Source organism: Suricata suricatta, chromosome 9, assembly GCF_006229205.1.
Source record: "Suricata suricatta isolate VVHF042 chromosome 9, meerkat_22Aug2017_6uvM2_HiC, whole genome shotgun sequence".
Taxonomy (NCBI): domain Eukaryota; kingdom Metazoa; phylum Chordata; class Mammalia; order Carnivora; family Herpestidae; genus Suricata; species Suricata suricatta.
This window is the reverse complement of record NC_043708.1, coordinates 82,052,537-82,078,876: the sequence shown is the minus strand read 5'-3', so window position 1 is coordinate 82,078,876 and position 26,340 is coordinate 82,052,537. Positions and strand designations below refer to the sequence as shown.

At 55.9% G+C, this 26,340-nt stretch overlaps 1 protein-coding gene across 1 annotated transcript in view; it reads left to right on the top strand.

The window, feature by feature from the left end:
• Window positions 1–26,340, top strand: part of SPTBN5 (spectrin beta, non-erythrocytic 5) — a 46,532-nt gene that overhangs the window by 6,143 nt on the left and 14,049 nt on the right. The window contains 37 exon segments of the mRNA XM_029950717.1: window positions 377–605; window positions 1,426–2,063; window positions 3,319–3,457; window positions 3,535–3,767; window positions 4,003–4,156; window positions 4,245–4,445; window positions 4,524–4,730; window positions 5,135–5,335; window positions 6,031–6,183; window positions 9,833–9,963; window positions 10,167–10,406; window positions 10,700–10,987; window positions 11,962–12,202; window positions 12,378–12,517; window positions 12,706–12,805; window positions 13,543–13,713; window positions 14,209–14,373; window positions 14,790–15,004; window positions 15,386–15,572; window positions 15,772–15,972; window positions 16,193–16,309; window positions 17,302–17,459; window positions 17,850–17,985; window positions 18,245–18,390; window positions 19,152–19,266; window positions 19,373–19,483; window positions 19,698–19,877; window positions 20,577–20,780; window positions 20,966–21,115; window positions 21,332–21,436; window positions 21,834–22,001; window positions 22,540–22,689; window positions 22,803–22,994; window positions 23,219–23,314; window positions 24,931–25,046; window positions 25,139–25,253; window positions 26,026–26,139. Coding sequence (XP_029806577.1) covers window positions 377–605; window positions 1,426–2,063; window positions 3,319–3,457; window positions 3,535–3,767; window positions 4,003–4,156; window positions 4,245–4,445; window positions 4,524–4,730; window positions 5,135–5,335; window positions 6,031–6,183; window positions 9,833–9,963; window positions 10,167–10,406; window positions 10,700–10,987; window positions 11,962–12,202; window positions 12,378–12,517; window positions 12,706–12,805; window positions 13,543–13,713; window positions 14,209–14,373; window positions 14,790–15,004; window positions 15,386–15,572; window positions 15,772–15,972; window positions 16,193–16,309; window positions 17,302–17,459; window positions 17,850–17,985; window positions 18,245–18,390; window positions 19,152–19,266; window positions 19,373–19,483; window positions 19,698–19,877; window positions 20,577–20,780; window positions 20,966–21,115; window positions 21,332–21,436; window positions 21,834–22,001; window positions 22,540–22,689; window positions 22,803–22,994; window positions 23,219–23,314; window positions 24,931–25,046; window positions 25,139–25,253; window positions 26,026–26,139 — 6,607 coding nt within the window.

The following is a 26,340-nucleotide window of genomic DNA, read 5'->3' as shown; positions in this document are numbered from 1 at the left end:
GGCCTGGCAGATGGCTGATAGCCAAGGCCTTCCCCCTTTCCTAGAAAATCTCGTGGAATTGGCCAGGTTTGCCTTGACTCCTGTCTTTCTCCACTGCCTGGGTCATCGCTGACTTTATTCTCAATCCTCTCCGTGCAAGTGCCTGCCATTTTGGAGCTTCTCCCTCTACCCACAAACCAGGCACCTGAGGGAAATTAGCCCTCCCCTCTCTACAGGTGCCCTATTTCTTCATTAGGGTCTCAGGTTACCGTCAGGGGAAACCAATATCTGGTAAGGTGTGAGTGGCCAATAGGAGCTTGTTTGCCTTTGTAGCAAGTCCCCTTAAACCCAAGCAGTAAATTTCTCTGGCGAAGAGCTTTGCCTGCTCTCTGTTCAGGCCAGACCTGCTCGACTACTGCTCCCTGCGGCCCGAGCGCCCACTACACAACCTTGCCTTGGCTTTCCGCGTGGCTGAGCAGGAGCTGGGCATTGCTCAGCTGCTGGACCCCGAGGACGTGGCTGCCCTCCAGCCCGATGAACGCTCCATCATGACCTACGTCTCCCTTTACTATGAACACTTCTCCCGCCTGCACCACGAGCAGACTGTCCAGAGGAGACTTGCTAAGGTTGGTGACAGAGCAGAGGTGGCCTCAAGGAGAGATGAGCAGCATAGGCTCTGGAGTCAAACCTGGGTTTAAAGCCTGCCTCGGCCACTTTCTAGCTGTGTGGCCCTGGCCATGTCCCCTAACTTTATCGTGCTTCCTCTGTCCAATGGAGCCCATAATGCTTGGGGTGACGGAAGGCTGCTATGAGTGCTCAGGAGTATGTGAGCACAGTGCGTGGCAAACAGAGGAAGCCAGGTGAGTGCCATGCCCTCCAGTTCCTCCCCTCCCCTGCTACTCTTAGGCTGGTAATCCCCTAATGCGGTGAAAAGGCTCAGAGAACCAGACTCTGCAAGGATAAGCACAGAAGCAGCTATGCTGGGCGTGGTCCATGTTTGGGGGGCTCTCATGCTCTCCCAGCACAGCAGCAGGCATAGAAACATGGGGAGGCTACTCTCAGGGTTGGTGTCTCAGTCGGGCATGAGGGAGACGATCCAGCTCGAGGGCTCTGAGCTGCTTTAGGGATGTGGAGGCCTCAGGAAAGAGAAAGGCAGCTCAGAAAAAGAATAGTACCCCCAGAGGTGAGACCACATGGGGTAAAATAAAATGGAGGAAGGCAGGGCTGGTGCCCCACACTCCTGGGTCTAAGGGGGCAATGCAGGCAAACCTGAATCTCCCAGGGTGGGGCTGGGAGGACCCCTACTTTAGCACAACCTCAGCTGAGGGAAGGAGCCACCTCCCACTTGGGCAACCCTGGCAGACCCTCAGCATCCAAAAGGAGAGCGCCTCCATTCCAGGGCCTGCCCAGAAGTGCTACCCTGGTGCCTCCCTGTGCCTCCCCCAGATCCTGCTTCAGCTCCAGGAGACCGAGGAGCTGCAGGCCCAGTACAAGCAGCTAGTGGCCGACCTGCTGCGCTGGATTGCAGAGAAGCAGGTGCAGCTGGAGGCACGGGATTTCCCAGACTCCCTGCCTGCCATGCGCCAGCTACTGGTGGCCTTTGCCTTCTTCCGCACCCAGGAGAAGCCACCGCGGCTGCAGCAGAGAGGGGCCACAGAGGCCCTGCTCTTCCGGCTGCAGACGGCCCTCAGAGCCCAGAACCGCAGGCCCTTTCTGCTGCAGGAGGGCCTGGACCCTGCAGAGCTGTCCCAGCGCTGGTCTGGCCTGGAACGGGCAGAGGCCTCACGGAGCCAGGCTCTGCTACGGAGGACCCTACAGCTAGAGCGGCTGGAAACCCTGGCCCGGCGCTTCCAGCGCAAGGCAGCCCTCAGGGAGAGCTTTCTGACCAACACAGAGCAAATGCTGGACCAGGCCACAGCTGCAGCCCCCCCAGCCAGCCTGGCCACAGTGGATGCGGCTGCCCAGAGGCTGGGCATGCTGGAGGCCAGCATCCTGCCCCAGGAGGGGCGCTTCCAGGCCCTGGCCGAGATCGCAGACATCCTCCAGCAGGAGCAGCACCACGGCTGGGCAGATGTGGCCCGCAGGTTAGCCTGGGGCATGGAAATCATCCTCAAAACAGCTCAGGCCTTCCTGTCTTATCCCTATCTTTACCTGTGCACTTCCTGGCCATAGCGGTCTGATCTATAGGGTCAGGGCTCCCTTTAAAAGATCTAACTCCGACTGAGGCCTGAAGTGCCAGTATCCGCAATTCACCATTTTTGGTAAAGCACTGACCTTTCTGGATACCTCTTATCAACTCATGCACTGAATGAGTATTTGTTGTCTCCTATGTCCTCAGCACAGTTCTAGGCGCTAGAAATTCAGTAGTGAAGAGGACAAACAATAATGCCTCCCCTCATAGAGCTTACATACTACTAAGGAAAACAGACAAATTAAAAATGTATAGTATGTGCAATAGTGATGAAAAATAGTAATAAAGCCTAGGGCATTATGAAGTGCCAACATGGGTGGGGGTTAGATTGGGTGGTCAAGGAGACTCACTTTTGAGCAAAGACCAGGAAACAGCAGAAACCAGAAGAGGGGCCCAGCCATAGAGATAGGGGGACAGACTATACCAGGCAGAGGGAAGGTGCATGCCTGCCATGTCTGGAAAATAGCATTTGTTGGCCAAAGGGAACAGGTAGTGGCTGAGGTCAGGGAGGTACAGGGGCAAAAGGTGGGGGCAGAGCTCATGCTAGGATGTGTAGGGCACAGTAAAGACAGTATTTATAGAAGGATGGGGAATTCATCACGGGGTGGGGGGGGGTGGCGGCTGGAACAGAGGAGTGGCACAGTCTAACTCCTGCAATGACCACTCTAGATGCCATTTCAGAAGCAGACTGAAGGACAGAAGCAGAGACCACTTAGGAAGCTATTGCAATAATCTAGGCCGGAGAAGCAATGCAGGTGATAAGAAATGGTGGGATTCTATATATTATTATGAATCCAAAAGGATTTACAGACAGATCAGATGCAGGGTATAAGAAATTAAGTTACCAAGATTTTAGCCCAGGCACCTGGAAGGATGGTGTTGCTATCATCTGAGATGGAGACTGGAAAGGTTTGGAGGCCCTGATGGCCTGAGCCCCACAGACCCTTCATCTAGCTTCTCTGCCTGTGTCTAAGAAACAGGAACATAATGCCCCAGTCGCCCTAGGCTAGAATACTCCAAGCCTCCAGTCACCGGGCACAGGCTCCTCCATGACAGCCAAGCCCACCAGGTGGCTTGTAGACCCCAAGGTGGCTTCCCTACCCTAGACCATTAAAGACACCCCCCACACTTATTTTCATGTCCTCCAGGCAACTGGAGATCACTGGGCGCTGGGAGGAGCTCCTTCAGCGTCTCCAAGGGCAGAAGACGCAGATGGCAGGCCTGCAAGCTGTGCTGAGCCTGCTGCAGGAGGTGGAGACTGCCTCCAACCAGCTCAAAGAGCTCCAGGTGGGCCCTGGACCAGCAGGCCCCTGGGCGACCCAGCCCTCTGGGACAGCAGTCATCACTTGCCCATCCCTGGCCAGGTGCCGGCCAGCTCCACAGCCTATGGGCAGCAGCTGGCTGAGACAGTGGAGCTGCTACAGAAGCATGACCTACTGGAGGCCCAGGTCTCAGCCCACGGGGCCCATGTGCGCCATCTTGCCCTCCAGTCTTTGGAGCTGGACTCCTCCCTGGGCACTAGTGTTGATGTGCTGCAAGCCAAGGCCCAGACCCTGGCCCAGCTCCACGGGAACCTGGTGTCTCTTCTAAGGGGCCGGTAAGAGTTTGCCCTGCTCTTCTACCTTCTCTAGAATCTTTCTGGAACCCAGTTTACTTCCTGCCCTGGTTAAAATACTGCTGACTTGGCAACGTTGTCCACATTGACCCTCACCTCTAAATCTTCTCTGTCCCCTGTTGGGACATCAGGAAAAAGAAAACTGTCTAAGGGGAGTGTCTGAACCTGGTGAGGAGCCTCCTCCCCTGTCCCTTTGGTGCCCCTTGCCATCCCTCAGGCGGGCCCTGCTGGAACAGGCCCTGCAGCAGGCAGAATTTGTGCACAACTGTGAGGAGGAGGAAGCCTGGTTGAGGGAGCACGGACAGCTGGTGGAGGATGAAGCCCTGGGCCAGGACCTTGGCCAGATCAGAGTGGCCCTGCAGAAACACAAGGTACCTGTGGCCTTGTGCCCTGCCCCAGACCCCACCTGGCCCTTCCCTCCCTTCCCTTCACCCAGCTCCCAGCTCTGCACCCCGCCAGGCCCTGGAAGCCGAGCTGCGCCACCACCAGGCCATGTGCGCTGATTTCGTGCGGAGGGCATGCGACCTGGGAGCCTGCCAGACACCCACGCAGCCGGACCCCATGGAGCGGGCTGAGGCGCTGCAGGGCGCATGGCAGCAGCTCCGGGCCTGTGCGGCCAGGCGGAGCGTGCGGCTGCAAGCGGCTCTCCTCGTGCAGCAGGTAGTGAGGCTATGGGTGCGGGGAGCCCGGGCAGGCCCGTGGAGTAGGCCTGTGCCCAGCCTGTCCTCCTGCCCGCAGTACTTCAGCGATGCGGCTGACGCAGCCTCGTGGCTGCGGGAGCAGCAGTTGGCGCTGGCGAGCGCATCCCAGGGGTGGGACCAGAGGGCCACCGAGGCCCTGCTGCTGCGCCACCAGCGGCTGGAACTCACCCTGCACGCCTTTGGGACCGAGCTGCGGCGACTGGGCGAGCAGGCGCGGGCCGCGGCAACCCAGGTGTCGCTCACGGTACGTGTAGGACGGCAGGGACCCAGAGCTACAGGCCTCCAGCACCAACTGCACGTGTGGTCTCCACACTGTGCCGCGTCTCCGTGACCACACAGGAGGTGGAAATGCGAGGGCTTTTGTGGCCCCTGACCTGGGAATCCTAGCGTCCCTCTGAGCATGGGGATGCCCCACCACGCCTCAGCGACTTCTTACCTGCTGCCCCAGCCCAATTAATGGAATCTTGTCTGCGTCCTTGTAGAAGTCACCCAAGAATAGTTGGCTTGGCTCATTTTGCCGACAGTTTCCATGCATTAATCAGGTTCCTCCATAACCCACCCCAGGTCCAACCATTGGCCCCACACTGCCAAGCCTTGTGTTTAGGGGAGTCCCCTCTGGACACCCTGCCCTGTGTCCTGTCAGCACAGGTGGTGTCTGCCCTGAGCTCTCCAAAGGAAGGCCCAAGGAACCACCGGACCTGGAGTGAGGTTTCCTGCCACTCTGGGCCCCCGAGCACTCAGAAGATGGCCTTCTCCGCTGAGCCTGACCCTGACTTTGACCCTAACACCATACTCCACACACAGGACTGCTTGAGCCAGGACTACGAGGGCCTATGGGCCCTGGCAAAGGTAACACCTCTTTTTCAAGAAATGTTTATGGAGCACCTACTCTGACTGGACCCTGAGCTGGGGGTCCAGAGACAGCAGTGACTGGATGTGCTCACTGCCCTCAAGGAGCTCACATAGTCAGAGAAGACGAGAAACAGGTGGTTAGACGGCTGTGGGTGTGATGGGAGACCAGATCAGGCTGGGAGTCAGGAAGGGCCTCTCTGAAGGAAGGACATTTAGGCTGTTACTGGAACAAGGAGAGGCTAAGAGCAGGCAAAGCCAGGGGGAGGGCAGGGGAGATGCAGGAGACTGTGCCCTAGGCAGGACCTACCCCCAGGCAGGGAGGAGGCCCTGGAAGAGTAAAGACCACAGAGCCTGGAGCCCAGCAGTGAAGCTGGGAGTGGCAGATGGCTGAAGGAAAGCCTGGAGGGGAGGTAGGCAGGCTAGGCAGAGCCAGGTCCCACAGAAGTACTGCAGAGCCAAGGGCTGGATCGGAAGAGCACACTCTGCCGGGGTCCTTGACTTGCTATTAAGCTCTCGTCAGCTTCCTCCCCTGGACAGAGGCCGCAGGACCCAGCAGGGGGCAGGGACCTTCTCTCTCCCTGGCCCTGGGTTCTGCTGGCGTATACAGGTGAGGGCAGTTATGGGGAACTGCTGTGAATGCCCTAGGGGGAAATTGAGTCTCCCCCCCAAACTCTGGGCCGGCCTCTCCTCAGCACCACAGAGCTCAGTTGGAGAAGGCAGTGGCCCTGTTTGGCTTCTATGGCTCGTGTGGAGAGCTGCAGTCATGGCTGGAGAACCAGACAGCTCTGCTCCAAATGCTGCAGCCCCAGCCAGAGGACTTGGAAGCCACGCAGCTCAAATATAAGGTAATGCGCCTGTGGGGCCCAGGTGGGGGCTTGGCTTTGTGGCCCTGCTGCCTCTGCTTATTTCCGTCCTTCTCCCTCCCCACCTGCTCCTGCCTCTCCGCTTTTCACTCCTGCGCCCCACTTCTCCATGGTAACTGTAGTCCTGTCTGGGAAGAAGGAGCAAGGGATCTGGCCTTGAACTTTTTTTATTGAGGTATAATTGATATACTACCTAATAGTAGTTGCAGGTATGCAACATAGTGATATATTTGCATGTATTGTGAAATGTCCACAAGTCTAGTTAGCATCCATCCCCACACATACTTAGAGAATTTTCCTCTTGTAATGAGAACTTTTAAGATGGACTTTCTTAGCAACTATCAAATCTGCAACACAGGATTATTAACTATAGTCCCCAAACTATACATGCCACGGCTTACTTAATTTATAGCTAGAAGTTGGCACTTTTCGACCCTTTTTACCCGTTTCACCACCCCACACCTCCCCACCTGTGGCAGCCACCGATGTGCCCGCTGCTCTGTCTTGTGCTTTTAGCTCCCACATACAAGTAAGATCATCATACAGTGTTTAGCTCTCTGACTTAATTCACTTAGCATAGTGCTCTTCAGGGTCCATCTTTTGTACGGTGGTATGTATATATACCACATTTGGCTTTGATTTTGTTTTTTAATAACTGTTCTCTTTTGAGAGAGACTGTGAGCAAGGAGAGAGAGAGGAGGACAGAGGATCCAAAGTGGGCTCTGTGCTGGCAGCAGTGAGCCTGGTGTGGGGCTCCAACTCATGATCCAGGAGATCACGATCTGAACCAAAGTCGGACGTTCAACTGACGAAGCCACCCAGGAGCCCCTGTTTTTATTTTTTAAGTTTATTGTTTATTTTGAAAGAGAGTGAGCATGTGTGCACCCACTAGCTCTCAATCAGGGGAGGAGCAGAGAGGGAAGGAGAGAGTAAGACAGCTCCCCGCTCTCAGCACAGAGCCCACCTTGGGGCTCGATCTCATGAACCAAACCATGAAATCATGACCTGAGCTGAAATCAAGAATCAGAAGCTAACTGAGCCACCCAGGTGCCCCTCTACCACATTTTCTTTGTCCATCCATCACTGGACAGTTAGGTTGCTTCCATATGTTGGCTATTGTATATAATGTTGCTATGAACATGGGGGTATAGATATCTTTTCAAATTAATGTCTTCATTTTCTATGGATTAAAAACCCAGAAGTGAAATTGCTGTATCATAAGGTAGTTCTATTTTTCTTTTTTTTTTTTTTTGCAGGAACATATTATTTTCCATAGTTGCTGCAACAGTTTACATTCCCACCAACATAATGGTTTCCTTTTTTCCACATTCTTGCCGACACTTATTTCTAACCTTTAAAAAAATTTTTTTATGTATTTTTTAGAGAGTGGGCAGGAGCTGGGGAAGGGCAGAGAGAGAGAGGATCTGAAGTGGACTCCACACTGACACCAGAGACCGCAACACGGGACTCAAACAAACCATGAGATCATGATCTGAGCCAAAGTCAGATGCATAACCTACTGAGCTCCCCAGGTGCCCCTATTCATAGTCTTTATGAAAACAGCCATCCTGACAGGTGTGATGTGACATCTTGTTGTCATTTTGATCTGTATTTCCTGGTAACGAGTGATGCTGAGCATCTTTTTGTGTCTGTTGGCCACCTGTGTGTCTGGAGAAATGTCTATTCAGGTCCTCTGCCTCTTTGGTCAATCAGATTATTTATTTTGGGTGTTGAAGATTTTTAATCTGTTGTTGTATATGCTGCAAGTTAGGGACACAGTTTCATATTTTGCGAATGGCTATCCAGTTTTCCCAACACCATTTATTTTTTTAATAGTTTATTACCAAGTTGGTTTCCATATAACACACAGTGCTCTTCCCCACAAGTGCTCCTCTCCATGACCATCACCCCCTTTCCCTTCCCCCCTCCCTCCTCAGCCCTCAGTTTGTTCTAAGCATTCAAAAGTCTCTCCTGATTTGCCTCACTCCTCTCCCCAACTCTTTCCCCACCTTTCCCATTCCCATGGTTCCCTGTTAGGTTTCTCCTGTCAGACCTATGAGTGCAAACATATGGTATCTGTCCTTCTCCATCTGACTTATTTCGCTTAGCATGACTCCCTCTAGGTCCATCCACGTTGCTACAAATGGCAGATTTCATTCTTTCTCATTGCCATGTAATACTCCATTTTAATATATATACACCACATCTTCTCAATCCATTCATCAGGTGATGGACATTTAGGCTCTTTCCATGATTTGACTATTGTTGAAACTGCCACCATGAAATGGTGTACATGTGCTCCTATGCACCAGCACTTCTGTATCCCTTGGGCAGATCCTCAGCAGTGCTATTGCTGGGTCATAGGGGAGTTCTACTGATAGTTTTTTGAGGAACCTCCACACTGTATTCCAGAGCAGCTGCACCATTTATTGAAGAGACTATACTTTCCCCTTTGTATATCCTCAGCTCTTTTATCCTAAATTAATTGACTATATGTGCATGGGTTTATTTCTGGGCTCTCTATTCTGTTCCACTGATCTGTGTGGCTGTTTTTATGCCAATACCACACTATTCTGATCATTGTAAATAATTACTACAGTTTACTATAGTTAACTATATTGTTTGAAATTAGCATGATGCCTTAACTGATGTCTGGAGAAAGACTTTGTTCTTAACATTGCTTTGGCTATTCAGAGTTTTTTATATTTCCATACAAATTTTAGGATTGTTGGGGCACCTGGTTGGCTCAGTTGGTTAAGTGGCTGACTTCAGCTCAGGTCATGATCTCACAGTTTGTGGGTTTGAGCCCTGTGTCAGGCTCTGTGCTGACAGCTCAGAGCCTGGAGCCTGCTTCAGATTGTGTCTCCTTCTCTCTCTGACCCTCTTTCACTCACACTCTGACTCACACTCTGTTTCTCTCTCTCTCTCTCTCTCTCTCTCTCTCTCTCTCTCGCTCTCTCGCTCTCTCTCTCTCAAAAATAAACAAACATTAAAAAAATTTTAGGATTGTTATATTTGAAAAATTCTATTTTAGAATTTTCATCAGGATTACAGTGAATCTATAGATTGCTTTAAGTAGTTTGGATGTCATAACAATATTCTTCCAATCTATGTGCACAGAACATCTTTCCATTTGTGGGGTGTTTGGTTTTTTTCAATTTCTTTCATTGATGTTTTTAGCATACAGGTCTTTTATCTCTTCAGTTACCTATTTCTAGGTATTCTATTTTTCATGCAATTGTAAGTGAGATTGTTTTCTTAATTTCTTTCTGGTGATTCATTCAATATTAGTGTATAGAAATGCAAAATACTCCTTTGTATTGATTTTGTATCCTGCAACTTTAATGTATTCATTTATTCTAACAGTTGGTTGAGGGGGGCATCTTTAGGTTTTCTATAAATACCACGTCCTCTGCAAATAACAGCAGTTTTGCTTCTTCCTTTCTAACCTGGATACCTAGCCTTGAGTTTTTAAAGGACCCTCCCAGCCCTTTAAGGAAGGAGACTCTAGTCCTTCCAGAGGGATGCAGCTTAGACACCTGTGCAACAGAGCATATCAGGTCATTTGTAGTGTTGAGTGTGGTGTGGGAAGAACAGAAGCTGCCTCAGAGCCTGGGTCTTCTTTCCCCAGAACTTCCTCACTGCCCTGGCTGTGGGAAAGGGCCTCTGGGCTGAGGTCAGCAGCTCTGCTGAGCAGCTGAAGCAGAAATGTCCTGAAGATGCCCCCAGAATTCAGCAAAAGCAGGAGGAACTGAGCCGGAGGTAAGAAGAAGGGAGTGCTGGGCCTGCACACCTGCTCACGCGCCTCTGGAGATGCCAGTAGGAGACACTGCACGTGACTGAGACAGGAGAGAGCGTGGGGACAGGTGGCCTGGCAGCAGCTATTGTGTGAAGCCCCCACCGAGGCCCCAGTATGACGGGGGAGGTGGCCCTGTGATGGAGACATCTCTGCTCCCTCTACTCAGGTGGGGGCAGCTGGAAACCCAGAAGAAGGAGAAGGAAATGCAGCTGGCACGCACCACCGATGCGTGCCATTTTCTGCATGAGTGCAGATCCACACGGGTCCACCTGCAAGACCTGTTCCTCCGGCTGGAATCCCTGGAGCTGGGGCAGTCAGAGGACAGCCACTGCATCCTACAGCTGGCCCAATGGAAGATGCCGGCAATGGAGAGGAGCATCCATCACCTGCTGAGGCTCACCACGAAGTATGGCCTGGGCTTGGGCCCTGGGAGGCAGGGGAGGACTGAGCAGTGTTGTGGAATGAGAAAAGGGACGGCAGTTAGAGGACAGGCCGGATGTGCTGTCTGAAGGGCAGGGGCACAGATTGGGACATGGCATGAGAAAATGCTCGTGGGGAAAGGGCAGGCCATACAGGCTTTCTGTCCCAAGGTGAGAGGGAGGTGGGAGTGCAGAGTCAGTACCACTTTCCCTGGGGACTCCGAGCCCGGACAGCAGGCCCAGGGCAGGGCGCTGACTGGGCTTTCACCCCATCTCCCAGAGCTGAGGAGTCGGGTCCCACAGAGAACCAGGGCCTGCGAGAACAGGTGGAGACACTGCAGGGGCTGCTGGAGCAAGTACAGCAGCATGTGGCCCGACAGGCCAGCGCCCAGGCCAAGACACAGGCACGGCAGACCTTCCTGCGGGACAGCCAGCAACTGCTGCTGTGGGCGGAGGGCATCTGGGCTCAGCTGCGCAGCGAGGAGAAGGCGGCGGACATGGCCTCGGCCCTGAGGCTGCTGACGGAGCATGGAGACCTTCTGGAGGAGATACGGCTGCAGCAGGAGAGGTCTGGATGGGTCCTGGCTGAGGCCTATGGGGACAGGACACCAGAAAGGGAGAGGCAGGAAGCAGGGCATCACCCAGGGTTATGGTCCACACTGGTGTCCACCAGGTGCGTGGGGCAGGCTTGAAGAAGGAGGGCGTAACCAAGATCTGGTCAGGCATGCTGAATGCTTCTGGGAGAAACGCAGGGCAGAATCTGACCTTCCCTGAAGGTTCTGCCAAATGTAGGCCTGGCCCTACCCCATCCAGAGAGCCTGATGGAGTTCTTGAAGTCAGGACAGCCTGGTCTCCCAAGGCATTCTGGGTAATACAGACCCTACTGGTCCCTGGTGTCGGGCAGTTCAGGCCCCTCTCCTCAATATGGTGAGGCTCCTCCTCCTGCGGGGATGATGCTACAGGTCTGTCAGGCAGGCAGGGTCACCCAGCATGGTCTACAGGCTGTGTCCTACACAGGGGAGCCTGACACATAGCCAAGTGGGCACTGAATCCATCTTGATGCATCCTTCACTCTTGGTACTCTCCGAACAGTTCAGGGAAGCATCAGCTCAGAGAAAATGGAGCCTTTTTTCTAATCCACATAAATGTGTTTCCTGTCCCCAAGCTGAGTACCTGTGGGCCCTTTCTAAATGCTCATGGGATGGCAGTGGCCTTGCAGTCAGGCATTGTATATAGCTTGAGTGATTTTTCTACTTGCCTGGGCATCAGCACTGGGATGGTCCCCCAGAGCAAGGGTGTGACAACTGAGAGCAGGGAACCTATTGAGACCTCAGGAGTGTGCTAGGCCTGTTAGGTCCTGTGCATCACTAGTGGGCCAGGACACAGCTGTCCCATGGGACAAGTGAACCAATGGGGCTCACCAGCCTCAGACCCCTTGCCAGTTACCCGTCTATCAGAGCTCCAAAATGAATGACACAGAGGGGAGGAAGGGGGGGTGAGAGGAGTGGATAGATTTGACCTTCTGCCTGTCGTCCTGCATAGGCTGCAGCAGCTGGAAGCCCAGGGCCAGCCCCTTGCGGCCTTGGACTCCCCAGACTCCCAAGAGGTGGCCCGTGTTCTTCAGCTCTTGAGCCAGCAAGGCTGGGGACTGCAGGCCGCCTGGGAGCAAAGACAGCAGCAGCTGCAGGAGGGGCTGGAGCTGCAGAGATTTGGCAGAGACGTGGATGGCTTCACTGCCGTGTGTGCCCGCCATGAGGCCCTCCTGCAGCAGGACAACCTTGGGGTAGGAAGTCCAGAGCACAGGGCTGCAGTGATGCTTCCCTATCATGGGGAGAGCGTGAAGCTGGTAGGGGATGGGGGTGCAGGTAGGGGGCTTTTGGCGGCCCTAGGCCAGTGGTTGGTAACCTGGTGCTGACTCCTGTTGTCTCAAGTGTGACCCCAGGTCTCTGCACCCCCAGGAGGATGTAGGGGAGGCCCAGAGACTACTGCAGCAACATCAAGAGTTTGGACAGCTGCTGGGTTTCCTTGGCCCTCAAGCAGAGGCTCTGCGGGCACGTGGCGAGAAGCTGGCCCAGAACCGACACCCTACTGCACACAAGTGAGCCAGTTCTGTCTGGGCAGCACCTATACCCTTTCTTTCTCAGCCTGCACAGCCTGTCACTTTGAAGCGAGGGAAGAGTGGGGGAGGAGGGGAGTGGAGGAGCAGTGGAGACCCTCTGGGCTGCTGTAGGCTTTGGACAGAGCAGAGCCCTCCCTATACCTTCCTCCACTCCACCTGGCCTCCAGGGTCAGAGAGCAACTGCAGAGCATCCAGCGACAGTGGACCAGGGTCCAGGAGAGGAGTGAGCAGAGGAAGAGGCAGCTGCTGGCCTCCCTCCAGCTTCAGGTGAAGGGGCCTCCCCAGGTGCACGGGCCTCCCCAGGAGGAGTGCCTAGGAGTCTATCACTGCACTAACAGTTGTGTGCTGTCCAGAGCCCTTTACACTTTGCAAAGCATTTCTCTACATGTTATGTCCTTGACCCTTATAGCAATACTTGTGAGACTGGCATTATGGCTTGGATTTTTCCAGATGAGGAAAACAGGCTGAAGTCACAGTGTTCAGAGCCAAGACAGGACCCAAAGTCTTGATAAACCTCCTTACCATCCCTCATCTGGCTACTCTCTTTCCCCATCATTTCTGGCCACACTCTAGGCTCATGCATGGGCCATGGGCACCAGCTGCAGACCTTGGCTCTGACAGATACTTGTTCAGCCCCCATTGGAGTTCAGAGCTGGTCTAGTCCACAGGCCTCCTCTACCGTAAGCCTATTTGGAGAGAAATGGCCACACATGATGTGATGTGAGCTGGGGGAGCAGGGACTGATCAAGTGTTCTTCTTCGCTGGGCACAGGACACCATGGGGCCAAGACCATCAGTTCCCAGGCCTCCTCCTACCGTGGTGGGGAGGGGAGGGAGCATTTCCTTCCTGGTCTCAGCTTTCCTGTCCCCACTTCAGAGCAGTAACCCCAGCCCTGCCCCCCTTACACACTAGGATTGGCTCTGAGCCAATGGGGGGGGGGGTCTATGAGACCCCTCCCCCTCAGCCCTGATTGTGAGACCCATTTTCTTTTGGCTCTTGGGCAGAAATGGAAACAGGATGTGGCAGAGCTGGTGCTGTGGATAGAGGAAAAGGGGCTGACAGCAGCCGCTGAGCCTTCCCAAGAGCTCAGCAACATCCTGCAGCAACTCAAGCAGCACAGAGCAGCTGAGAATGCGCTTCGGGCCACCTCCGGGTACATGGAGGACCTGCAGCAGGTGGGGGCAGCAGGCACAGGGCCGCCTCCTCTTCAGATTCCCTGCCCAGAATTCCCCTTCAGATTCCTCAGTGAAGGAAGAATCATTCTCCGCTACCTCAGACTTAGGATCCCCCACATTCCTCCTCTACTCAGCTGAGTACCCCTTTGTCTTAACACCCAAATCCACCCAGAAAGCATCTATCACCCCATCCCCCACCCCCACCCCCAGCGCTCTGGGCAGCTTCAATGCCTGCTATCTCTACCTGAACAAAGTCTTCCCTACCATAGTCTAATGTCTGCTCACCCCACTCACTCTGCTCTACTTGGTATCAGAGGAAAGCCCTCCCACCTCTGCCCCCAGATTTGGGACCACATGAAATTCTTGAGCCCTTGAAGCCTGTGGAATGCAGTCTGTAGCCAGCTACCCCCCCTCCCCACCTGGGTCCAGCCTGCTGTGGCCACTCATGGTACAAGCAACTCAACAGAACTCCCTTGGTCTTTGCGTCCATGCCAGGTTGGGAGAGAGTTGTTGAGCAGCGGGTGCCATGCTCAGGAAGATGTGCAGGCCAGCCTCCGGAGCCTGAGTAGCAAGTGGGAAGAGTTGAAGCACAAGATGGCAGAGCATGGGGACCAGCTCCAGCAAGCTAGGCAGCAGGCCCAGCTTCTGGGGCTTCTGCAGGTCTGCCGAAGGGGTGGGGCACAGGAGGGAGACTAAGGCTGTGCTGGGCCAGGCTGGGTGGGAGCAGGCAGGACAGGAAGAGGAGTGGAGGGGAAGAGTCTGGGATATTCTACTAACTCTGGATTAGCCCTGGGAAGTCCTGCAGTCTTCAGATGCCCCCAGTAGGCCAATATAGAGTCGTCTTCTATGTACCCCATGTGTGTGGTCAGCACAACTTGAATCCCCATGGAGGAAGAAGCATGAGGGGACAGGAGTAGTCAGAGACTCGGGGAAGGTGGGAGGTGGACAATGGCAGGGGCAGCAGTCCCCATCATGTCCTTGGTGAATCTTGTAAGCTGCAAGCAGTGCAGTGTCAGAGTCCAAGAACTTGTGCGCCTGTACTCCAGAGCTAGTGCAGCACCCTGTGCCTTCCTCAGGATGCCAAGGAGAAGATGGAGAAGCTGGAGAGGGCCCTGCAGAGTGCAGAAGCTGGGCAGGACCTGAGCTCGAGCCGGCAGCGACAGAGACAGCACTGCCAACTGGAAAGTGAAAGCCAGGCTCTGGCCAGCAAGATGGCTGACCTCGTCTCCCAGGCCCACCAGGGACTGACTTCCCAGACTGTCATGGAGGAAACCCAAAAGTACCTGCAGAGGTACCCCCTTGCTTGATTCCCTATTCACCCCACTGTGTGCCACCCCCACCATGTGAACATGAGGGTTGGTTTCACCCAGTGAGCCCTCTGGTGGCATCTACAGGATGGTTGTCCAAATCTCTTACAGGTAGAGTCATTTCTGTGATAGGAAGACTAGGGACCCCAGCTAGGCATTCTTAGCACCCCGAATCAGAAGTCATACAGATTATCTGGGTGAAAGATAGGACCCTGGGCCCTCTCCAGCCAACCTCCCCTCACCAGATGAGGATTTCCTCCTTCCCTACTTTGTTCCTCATGAGTCCCTGGCTGGGCTATGCAAAGCACTGAGGGCCTTGTTCCCATCGGTTTCCAATGTCTGCCATCTCTTCTATGTCCACCCAGATTCAAGTCCCTGCAGGAACATCTGGCCACTCGGCGCCTACAGCTGCAGGCCTCAGTTGAGCTGTACCAGTTCTACCAGCTGAGCAACATGGAGCTCACTTGGGTGGCTGAGCACATGCCCAGCACCAGCTCCCCCTGCTCCACCAAATGCTTGAATGGTGCCCAGAGACTTTGCCACAAGCATGAGGTAGGTAGTGCCCCCTTTTTCTCCCAGGATCCCTGACATCCCATTCCTAGACCATAGAAGCCTTCTGTCCCTGCTCAGGATGTCCTGACTTTCATTTTTGTCATGGTGGGGCCTCGAGCCACACCCACGGCTCTGTTCCAGGGACTCCATAGCAAAGGGAATCCCAGAGGCAGCAGCCCCTCATGCTATTCTGTGGCAGGAGCTCCAGGCAGAGGTGAACGCCCACCAGGGGCAGGTGCAACAGGTGCTGGGCTCCGGATGGAGCCTGGCGGCCTCGGGGCACTCCCAAGCCCAGCGCATCCTGGAGCAGTGCCAGAAGCTGGAAGGCCGCTGGGCAGAGCTGGAGCTCGCGTGTGAGGCGCAGGCCCAGTGCCTGCAGCGGGCTGCTGCTCTCGAGCAGGTAGGAGGCAGAGAGAGCCCAGGATCAGGGGAGGGGGCAGAAGGGAGGCTAACTCTGTGAGTGAGTTGGTGAGCACCCTGGCCCAGGAGCTGGCTGGTCCCCGTGTAGGGGACCAGCACCCTCTTGGTCTGGCTGCTGGAGAGCCTTGTGTCGTATCCCCAAAGGGTGGTGGAGGGTCCTATCTGAGATCATCAAGGTGAAGTGGCGTCATTCTTGGTAGTATTTTCTGGCTGCCTCAGAGCTGGAGGACTGGGTGAAGGAGAAACAGCCACTGGCGAGCAGTCAGGACTATGGTGGAGACGAGGCAGCCACTGTCAGGCTCATTGGGAAGCACCAGGTACCGTGTTCCGGGCGTCCTCCACACAGTCTGGACTGGGGTGACGATGAGCCACGAGGAGAGGCTTGTCACACTCCCAAGAGACACATCTACTATGAGGCACAAAGCCCTGCCCTTTCTTCCTGAAGACATGGCCAGTTCCTTTCCTGCCTGACCCCCAATCATACAAGGCCCCTCGCTCCTCCTGGTGCTCCCTTTAGAGACAATGCTTCAAACACCTCCTGCCCCCCTTCTTTAGTCCCTTGACCAGTTTACACCCCTGTGACCTCAGGATTTCTCTGCCTTCTCTTCTTCCTCTCTTGCTCCAGCACGTTTTCTTCGCTTGCGGTCACCTGTTCTAACCCTCTCCATGTCTTCCACGGGGTTCTTCCTCCCATACTTCAAATGTCATTCTTTGAGTTAACCAAATGTCTCCAGAAACCTACCTACCCCCACAAGCATTCCCTAGTTAAAGGGAGAGACCCTGGACCACCATCTTTCTTCCTGGAATTGGACTCTCAGGGTCACACAGCCCTAGCCCTGCAGCCATTCTGGTTTTGAGTTGGCACTGAAACGGCCTCTTCTCTGGGCATTGCTTTCTGTACGGCCCTCATAGTCAGTGTTTCTGTGTCCTGTGACTGAGGCCTCTCAGCCAGTCCTACAAGGTGTGCCCAGAGCCCTGGGCAGCTTACTGAACTCCTGCCATCTCTGTCTACTGTATCGTTGGGGTCTAGTACAGAGCCTGCTATGCCTGTGCCCTCCCTTACTTGACCCCCGATTACTCAAGTACCAAGCATTTACTCTTCCTTGCTAACTGGTGAGCCCTCTGCGGGCAACACCACATCTTCACTTTTATGGAACAGTAACAGCTCTGTCAGTATTGGGTAGGTGGATGGTGAACGCATGGCTGGACCGATGGATTGGGGATGAAGGGATGGGTAGATCAGTGGGTGGGTCGATGGGTAGGTGGATGTATAGATGTCCGCCTCACACGGGTCCACATGTATTGGCAGGCCCTACAGCAGGAGCTGGTTCTTTATTGGAGCTCCATGGAGAAGCTTGACCAGCAGGCCTGCACCCTCGCTGGCCCAGGGGCCCCTGAGCAGCTGGAAGTGGTACGGGAGAGGCTCTGGGAGCAGCTGCGGGCGCTGCAGGCATTGGCAACCACGCGGTAAGGGGCACTGTACCCACTCTGGGTGTAGGGAGCCTAGCCACAGTTGACTGTTCCCATACTGTGACCCTCAGTTACAACCCGTGGCCCCAGGCCCACAGAAATGTGTCATATGAGTCCTTGCTGTGTGTTCCTCCCCTTCTTCCATCAAGTCCTCAGTGAGGCCCAGCGGAACCCCGCCCCTAGCTCCCCGCACTTGCTCATTTCTTCCCCATGTGTGTACTTTGCACTGCCCTGTACTGTCCTTGGGCTTACTTCTCCCTGAATCCAGAGCCACAGGCTTGGGCAGAAACCACCAATAAGCTCCTTCAGATTCCCCCCTTCAGCTGGGCCAGCTGCCCCTTGGAGAGTGGGCAGCTGACTTGTGGGAACCACGGGCTGTCCCCACAGGGGCCGGGAGCTGGAGGGGACTCTGAAGCTGCATGAGTTCATGGGGGAGGCCGAGGAGCTGTGGAGCTGGCTGGCTAGCCAGAAGCAGACGGCCAGGGGAGGGGAGAGCCTCGGAGAAGACTATGAGTACATCCTGGTGAGAGGAGGGCCGGGGCTTGGAGGATACCCTGTGGCAGGAGACTGGGAGCCAAGGCGCAGCCTGGTGGGGCTGGGGAGAAGGGAGCCATGGGGGTCATGGACCCTGGCTGAGGACAGGCCTTCTGAGGAGAGTGTGCAGGCATGGTGGCTGTTCAACCCCTCATGCCTGACAATCACGAGGCACCTGCTTCCCAGGCTGCCTACTGCCTCCCCAGCTGGAGAGCCACTCTGTCATCCACTCCCCTCTTGTCTTTCAGCACCTCCGCACTGAGTTTGTGAAATTTCGGCACCAAGTGGAGTTGGGTGGCCGGCGAGTGGCGATGTGTCAGCAGCTGGTAGAGAGCCTGCTGGAGCTTGGGTACCATGCTGCCCCCAACGCCTGCCGGAGGCAGCAGGACCTGCAGTGAGTGACTTGTGGGCTAGTTCTGGGGTGCACTTTGGGGGAACGAGCAGTGCAGGCTGTACCTGGAGTGTTAGGAGTGGGAAGGATGCTCTGAGGGCCGCGGGGACTCTGCCTGCCCATGAGGAATCGGGAGGGGGGCGGGTCCCAAGGAAGCCAAGCTGACCATGGCCTGTGAAGGGAGGTAAGGCTGGGTGTGTGGGTCAGGAAGTCCTGCCCAGACCCCCAGGGACACTTGTCCAAACCACTGGCTCCCAGGACTCCAGAAAAGGAGCTGTGCAGACTGCCTACCTGCTACCTGGCTGGCAAGGGCTCTCCCCTCACCCCCCAGCCTGCACCTCTGAGGCAGGACCATGACTTGTCCATGACCCCCAACATGGAGCCTGGCCTGGTCAAGCCTCAGAAGCTTAGTGAGAGTGGACTGAGTAAATGAAAAACAGAAGACACACCCCTACCCTCAAATATTGATAATCTGAATGACATACTGAGACTTCCATACGAGATGGAAGAAGTACCACAAAGCTCCGAAATCAACTACCGAACATGACAGCGGTGAAGGGCTGAATTTGTGGTAAAGCTGCAAAGGCTCTGAGAGGCAGGTTTGCAGGCAGGCCCTGTGTAGGAAAGGATGTTAAAAAGGGGAGCTTTGGGCCACTCCTGGATGCACCCAGGGAAGAGCAGGGCCAACCAGACTAGCAAATGGTAGAATGAGATGCTGGGCCGTGGCTGACCTCCTGCTGCTCTTCCACACACCTGGGGGACAGGGCTGCCTGGTCAGACCTGTGGGAGCTGACCCAGGCCCAAGGCCACCGGCTCCAGGATGCTGAGGTCACCCTCAGAGTTCACAGAGATCTGCTGGAAGCCCTCAGGCAGGTCCAGGTATGAGCCTGAGGGGAGGAAGGGGATTCTTTCTAGTAGTGGATCCTCCCCAGCCTTGGTCCCCCACCCTCTACTCCTGATGATCTTGGCCATCTACTCTCCTCAGGAGAAGACCACAAGCCTCCCCAGTGATGTGGCCTCAGATCTGCGTGGGCTGGAGGCCCAGCTGAGGAGACACAAGGAGCTGGAGCATGAGCTCATGGGCACTGGGCAGCAGGTGAGCCAGTCTGCCTGCCTCTCCCACTCAGGCCCCTCCAGGCCCCTCAGGCCTGCCCATCTCTTCCCGTGTTTTCCACACTCCCACAGGGCCTCCAGTTGGGCCTGCTATGCACATCCAGGCATGGCCCAAGGAGGAATCTGTGGCACGGGCAGGCCCTTGAGCCTCTAGGAGGACATGACCCTTCCCTTCTTATCCTCCACCCTGACCTCAGCTTCAGGAACTGTTGGAGACTGCGATCGCGGTACAGAAGCTGGGTCCGGGGCCCCAGGCGCATGCGGTGCAGCAGAGGCGGCAGGCTCTGGCGCAGGCCTGGGAGGCTCTGAAGCTACCTGTGGAGCAGCGCAGGGCGCAGCTGGAGCGGGCGTGCCTCCTGGCGCGTTTCCACAGAGCAGTGAGGGCTCCTTCCTCTTGGGCGGCATGTGTGGGTGGGTGGGTGGGTGTGAGATCGTGCATGCGCATGCACTAATGAGGCCCTCCGGCTCAGAGGGAAACCCATCATGGACATGAGTTAGGAGAGCATGAGCGTATCTATCTGTGAGTACCCAGAGATTGCAAAACTCCCGTACCTTGCGTCATTGACCCTTCTTCGTCCGTTCAATGAGACGTTTGCACAAAGAGCCAAAGCCTCTCCAGCTCTGATGTTGTGTGTGTACACAGATCAACAGAAGGCAGTTTGTAAGTATGAAATTAGAAATCCAGAGGACAAGGTGGGCAGCGAGATACAGTGCCAGGGGAGATTTCATGAGGCAAACAAGGTCTTGGTCCTTGAAGAGCAGGGGAGCTTGGAAGAAAGGTAAGGAAGGAGAAGGAGTTTCTATGTAGGAGAGGCACCAAAAGCAAAGGGTGATGAAGAGGCTGGTCTGGCAAATGTAGACGTTTAGTGGACATGGAGGGATTAGGTTGGGTGATAGCAGAGGAACCCGGTGACAAAAGGCCCCATGAGTCTCCTCCAAGGCTCTGACCTGGGACAGCTCAGCTACTCTGATACATGAGTGGATCTGGGAGGACTGTAGTTGCCATCAGAGCCCAGTTCTCTGCCGCCCAGCCCAGCCCTCACTCCCCTCTCCCCCACCCCCTCCTGGGGACCCAGGTGCAGGAATACACTTCCTGGGCGGCCAGTGTGCGACAGGAGCTGCACGGCGAAGAGTGCTCCTGGGAGCCCAGCAGGGGCCTTCTAATGCTCGGAGCCCACCAACAGCTTCGGGCAGAGCTGGAGGCCCGGGAGGAACTGCACCAGAAGGCTTCCCAGCTGGGCCAGCAGGCACTTCTGGCTGTAGGGATACCTGTCAAGGAGGTGGGTCCCTTTTTCTGATGCTCCCCCTCCCCCCACCAAGCTTGCCCGGACCTACTCTGAGACTGGTCACTCCCACCCTGCCCGCTGTGCCGGCCAGCCTCCCTGCAGCGGCTTCCCTCAGGATCTGCTTCCATCTTGTCCGTGCGACCCCTCCCAGTGCAGGCTCCCCACATGCCCGTCCCCAGGTCCAGGCAGTGCTACAAGGCCTGCAGGATGAGCGGGAGCAGGTATTCCAGGCCTGGGAGCAGAAGGAAAGGAAACTGCAGGCCATGTACCAGGAGCACATCTTCATCAGAAAGTGTGGCCTCCTAGACCAGATCGTCACAGCCCAGGAGGCAGGTCCCCCTCACCCTACAGCACACATCCCCATGCTCCCTGCTCCCTGCTTCCTCTCTCCTTTACTCGCTTCCTGGGACCCTGGCTTTGTCCCTGATAGGAGACCCATAGGCTGTGTGCTGCCTCAGGGCAGATGGCTGCAAGTGGAGGTGGGGAGCCCCAGCTGTGTGGACAGTTGCTGACGGCCGCTTTGACTCTTCCATGGGCTCATCCAGGTCTCCCTGAAAACCAGTGCCCTGGGGAGCTCAGTGGAAGAGGTAGAGCAGTTGATGCGCAAACATAAGACCTTCCAGAAAGTTCTGACTGCCCAAGATGAGAAGGTAATAGCCTCAAAGAAAACTTGGCATGGTCAGAAATTGGGGGTGAGGGGAGGGAAAGGAGGCAGAGTCTAGGAAATTTGGAGAGTTGTAAATGGGAGATGCGGAGTGATAGGTGCATGCCCATAGGTAATGTTGATGTACGGGGGCGGCCTGTAGGAATGGCGGTGCCTGGTTGGGGCTGACTGAGCAAAGTTGGATGAGGGCCATACAGCAGGGATACCAGGGCCACCTGGCTCCTCCTGACTTGGTCACTGGGGGGCTGAGGGGCTTGGTTCTGGCTTGCTGGGAGGACCAGGCAGCCCTGGGCCTGCCAGGCTGAGGGAAGGGCTCAGCCAGCCCCTGCTCCAGCCTCCCCATGTGGGAGAACAGTGGATGTGTCCCCAACCCTGCCCCACAGGAGGCAGCTCTGTGTGAGCAGGCAAAGATACTCGGGGGCCCCAAGGTGCAGGATGGGCTCCGCACAGTGCTAGAGCATCGGGCTCGAGTAAAGGAATTGGCGGAGAGCTGGGGACGTGCCTTGCACACCTCTCTGCTGATGACTGGCTTCACCACGGCTGTGACCCAGGTCAGTGGGCCACCTCCAACCTAGTGCCTTCTGCTCAGGCCACATTGTAGAGTGCACAGATGACACTGACCTTCACAGGCTCATCCAGGCCTCCATGCACCCCTTTGATGAGGACACTGAAGTTGGGAAGGTTAAATGGCTTTCCCAGCGGCCTTGCTGGGACCCAGAACGTCTGATTAAGAGACACTAAGAGCAGAGACCCCATTGCTTCCTGAGCTCATGAGGACTAGGGCAAAGAGAGGGAGGGAGGCAGGGCAGATAACTAAGTATCTAGGGCCTGGGAGCAGGCCAGCCTCACCTCCAAAATGAGTTCCCACCCAAGGGCCCTGCCCACCCCTTCCCTGGGGCAGGGGATCAGCTAGGCCTGGTACGAGTCCTCGTGGGCTAGAAGCACTGGGCTTCCTTTGCCAGGCACTGCCTAGCCCAGCTCTTGGGGCCAGTAGTCTACTACCAGGGCACAGCTGAGAGTAGGTGTGTGGGACATCTCTGTGGACTGAAGCAGTATCAGCATCATGGGACACATTCCCACCCCCGCTAGGCCCAGGACTGGATCCAAGAGCGAGTCCAGCAGCTGAAAGAGCCAATCCATCCTGGGGACCTGAAAGAAAACTTGAGGCATCTCCGAAAACACCAGGCCTTGGAGGCTGAGTTCCAGGCCCACGAGGAGGTCATAACCTCTATCATCAGGGTAACAGCCAGGCCCTTGGCCCTCGTCCTGCCCCAAAGGATGGATTCTCGGGTGGCCAAGGGGAAAGGTGTTAGGTGTGGGCAGGCAAGATCTCTGGGTGTCCTGTCTCCCAGGATGGCGAGGCTCTCCTGGCACAGAGCCACCCTCAGGTAGGAGAGGTCTCTCAGAGGCTGCAGGTCCTGCAGGAACACTGGCAGAAGCTGAGGCAGGCGGTGGCTCTTCGGGGCCAGGACCTGGAGGACAAACAGAATTTCCTGGAGTTTCTGTGGAGAGTGGACCTTGCAGATGCCTGGATCCAGGAGATGGTGAGACACAGCTAGGCAGGAACAGAGCTGGAGGTGGGGCTGAGGGACTGAGAGGTGGGGGTGAGGAGCCTCAGGCCCGCACCTCCCTGGATCCCTGACAGGCAAGAGCCCCAGCAGCAAGTTCCCAAAGTCTCCACCTGCTCCCATGGTGCCCCAGGGCTGGGCACATGTGGGGCTGGGGCTCAAAGCACCACCTACAGACCCTCACCCCTCGGCCTCTGCAGGAGGCCATGGTGGACATGGGCGACCTCGGCCGAGACCTTGAGCACTGTCTGCAGCTCCGCAGGCGACTCCACAAACTGCGAGGAGTCTGGGCCCAGGTAAGGGGCCCTGCGGGGCAGAGGTCAGCCAACTCGTCCCCAGGGGCTGCATAACAGCACAGCACAGAGTAGTGACCCGGCATGGGTCTTACCCAGCTTGGTACTTAGTGCCTGCATGTGCTTAGGCAGACCCCGTCATCTCACAGAGCCTTAGTTGCTTCATCTTTAAAATGGGGATAGCACCTGCCTGATAGGTAAGGGAGCCTGTGTGTGTGGTGGTAGTTACCACATATGCTAAAATTGCAGAGAAATGTTCCTCCCTGCCCCCTCCACATACTCTGATACATGCATGTAGAAACTGATGAACTCTAAATAAAGCCTGTAGTCTAGTTAATAGTGATAATGTCCAGGGGCACCTGGGTGGCTTGGTTGGTTAAGTGTTGGACTCTTGGTTTCAGCTCAGGTCACGATCTCATGGTGTTTTGGGTTCAAGAGCCGCAGGTTGGGCTCTGTGCTGGTAGCACAGATCCTGCTTGAGATTTCCTCTCTCTCCCCCCGTCTCTCTGCCCCTCTCACACTCACACTCTGTTTCTCTCAAATAAACTTTAAAAAAAAAACAGTTAAAATGTCCATTTCCTGGTTCTCATGTCATGCCACAGTTATAGGAGATTTTTTCCTGGGAGGTAGCTGGGAAGAGCACACGGCACTTCTCCAAACTACTTCAAAATTAAAAAAGAACGCACGTGTCCCCGCATGCAGTGGGTAACCATCAATGGCAGCTACCAGGAATCCTCCTTCAGCCCCTCAGCTTCTCCTCACCACACCCCCACATGCACCCCCAAAATCTATTTCTCTTATGTGGAATAGATGAAAGAAACTAGACAAATGTAGTCATACTCAGGTGCTAGAGACCAAACATGCTAACCTCGTCCCTCTTGAGGTACGTGTGTACGACATTAAAAGGCCGCAGGACTTCAACCCAAGCTGCCCGTCGCTGGTGGTAGAATTCACAGCCACCTTGACAGATGTGGTGTTGGAAGGAGCACCAGAGAGACTCAAGGAGCCGGGCTCAAATCCTGGCTCTGGTGCAGATGAGCCACATAAGCCTCTAAGCTCTGCTCTGGCATCTGTAGGAGGAAACCCCCTTCCCTGCCCAGCTCACAAGATACTTCCTAGGGACGGACTTTGGAAATTTAAGCTCTACAAGCTGCTTTTCCTGGGAGCAGGACACCTGCAGTCCCTCCATGGCCAGGGCCCTCTCCCTGGACCTGCAAGTCCCCTCCCAGTGTCTGAGCAGTGGCAGCCTCGGGCCAGTGACTCCTAGGAGTGGGGACACCCCAACACCAGGAGGCCCAAGCTCACCATTTCATTCCACCCCTTGCTTGGCTTTTCTCATCCTGAGAAGCTGCATTTTAACTTGAAAGCTTCTGTGAGTCACCTCATGCCTGCCTACCCGCCCTGCCCGGTTCTGAGCCGGGAGCGTATTTCCTGGCCTTAGGGAGGACACGAGGGATGCAGGCCCCCAGTGGCCCCACCTGGCTCGGGGTGCGGCCGTCTCCACTCCCCAGGCAGGCTGCTCCTCGCCCTCTGTCGGGCCCAGGCAGCCCCTCCACATGCTGACTACAGTGCCCGGGCAGGGCTCGGGATGGGTGTTGCCAGTGCCTCCACCCCCGCAGGACGCCATGGATGACACCCACATTAGGAGCATCGAGGACTTGTCCCTGAAGCTCAAGAATCTGGGCCCTGAGCAAGTCAAGACCATCTGCCAGCGGCGACACCAGCTGAGCGACAGGCCAGTGCTGGAGCTGGAGGTGGTGGGGCTGGGGAGAGGTAGAGAGGGGCGGGAGGACCACCTCAGACTCAGCCTTACCCCTTCCTTGGCAGATGGAGGAGTTTCCATGGCAACCTGCTCCAGTACCAGGGGCAGCTTGAAGGGGCCCTGGAGATCCACACGGTGTCCAGAGAGCTGGATGACCTCACTGAGCGGATCGGGGAAAAGGTAGGCAGGGAAAGCCCACAGCAGCCTGGGGGCGCGCTCACCTGGAGTCTCTGTGTGTTTCATTCTCGGCCCCCCTCTCCTCTTCAACCTGGGCTACTGGAGGTAGATTCGGCTAGGGTTCTGTCACAGTCAGGGGCCATGTGCTGGGGCTCTCAGGATGTCAGCTCTGGGCCTCAGAAGCCCCCACTGCGGGCTTGGAGGCTGGGCCACCTGGCTTCCAGAAACACTGTGGGTCAAGAGACCAGAGCACCCCCACCCCCGCCCCCACAACGCACCCTTCCCTCTGTTGTCCCGAGCAAGCCCAGAGTGTGCAGGAGGTGTGCCTCGGAGCCCATCGGCAACTAACTCTGGCTAAACGCTGGCAGAGAGGGAAGTGAGGTTGTGTAGAGCCCGGGAAGTCCATGTGGCACCGAAGGCTCCCTGTTCTGGGCATGCAAAGGGCTCTTGCCTCACTGTCCTTACTCTTCCAGGTCCTGCCCTAGCCAGCCAGGCCTGGCCAGCTGGCCATGCTCAGTTCCCCCCAGAGTAAGAGTCCAAGGAGACGCTCCCCACAGGCAGAGACTACTGTGTCAGCAGAAACTCCATCCCCTAGTCTCTCCTGGGAACTTCCTCCTTCACAGAAGGAGGGGCCTCCAGTCTGGGAAGGGCGTCAGGAGGGGAATCAGGCTGTGTACCTGGTTTTCACACAGAAACCCCAAGGCCCCGATGACCCCTGGTAGTGAGGGAGGAGCTGGGGCAAAGGTGAAGCCACTAATGCTGCATCTGTCCCCAGGCCGCCCTAGTCCAGGCCCTGGATGGTGGGAAAGATCTGGAGAGCGTGCAGAGGTTGATTCGGAAACACAAGGAGTTGGAACAGGAGATGGGCCTCATCCGGGCCCAGGTGGAGGTGTGCAGCTGGGTGGGGAGGCCAGCCCAGGGCACCTCCTCTGTGGGACTGTGGGTGGGAGTACAGCGGGCAGGAGGGCTTCAGGACCTCAGAGCCAGCAGACTGGGTTCAGCGATACACCCCCCCACACACACCAGCGGGGGGCTCCTGCAGCCTGGGGCTCCCCTGAGTGCAGCCCGCCTCCCTGCCTCAGCCCCTGCC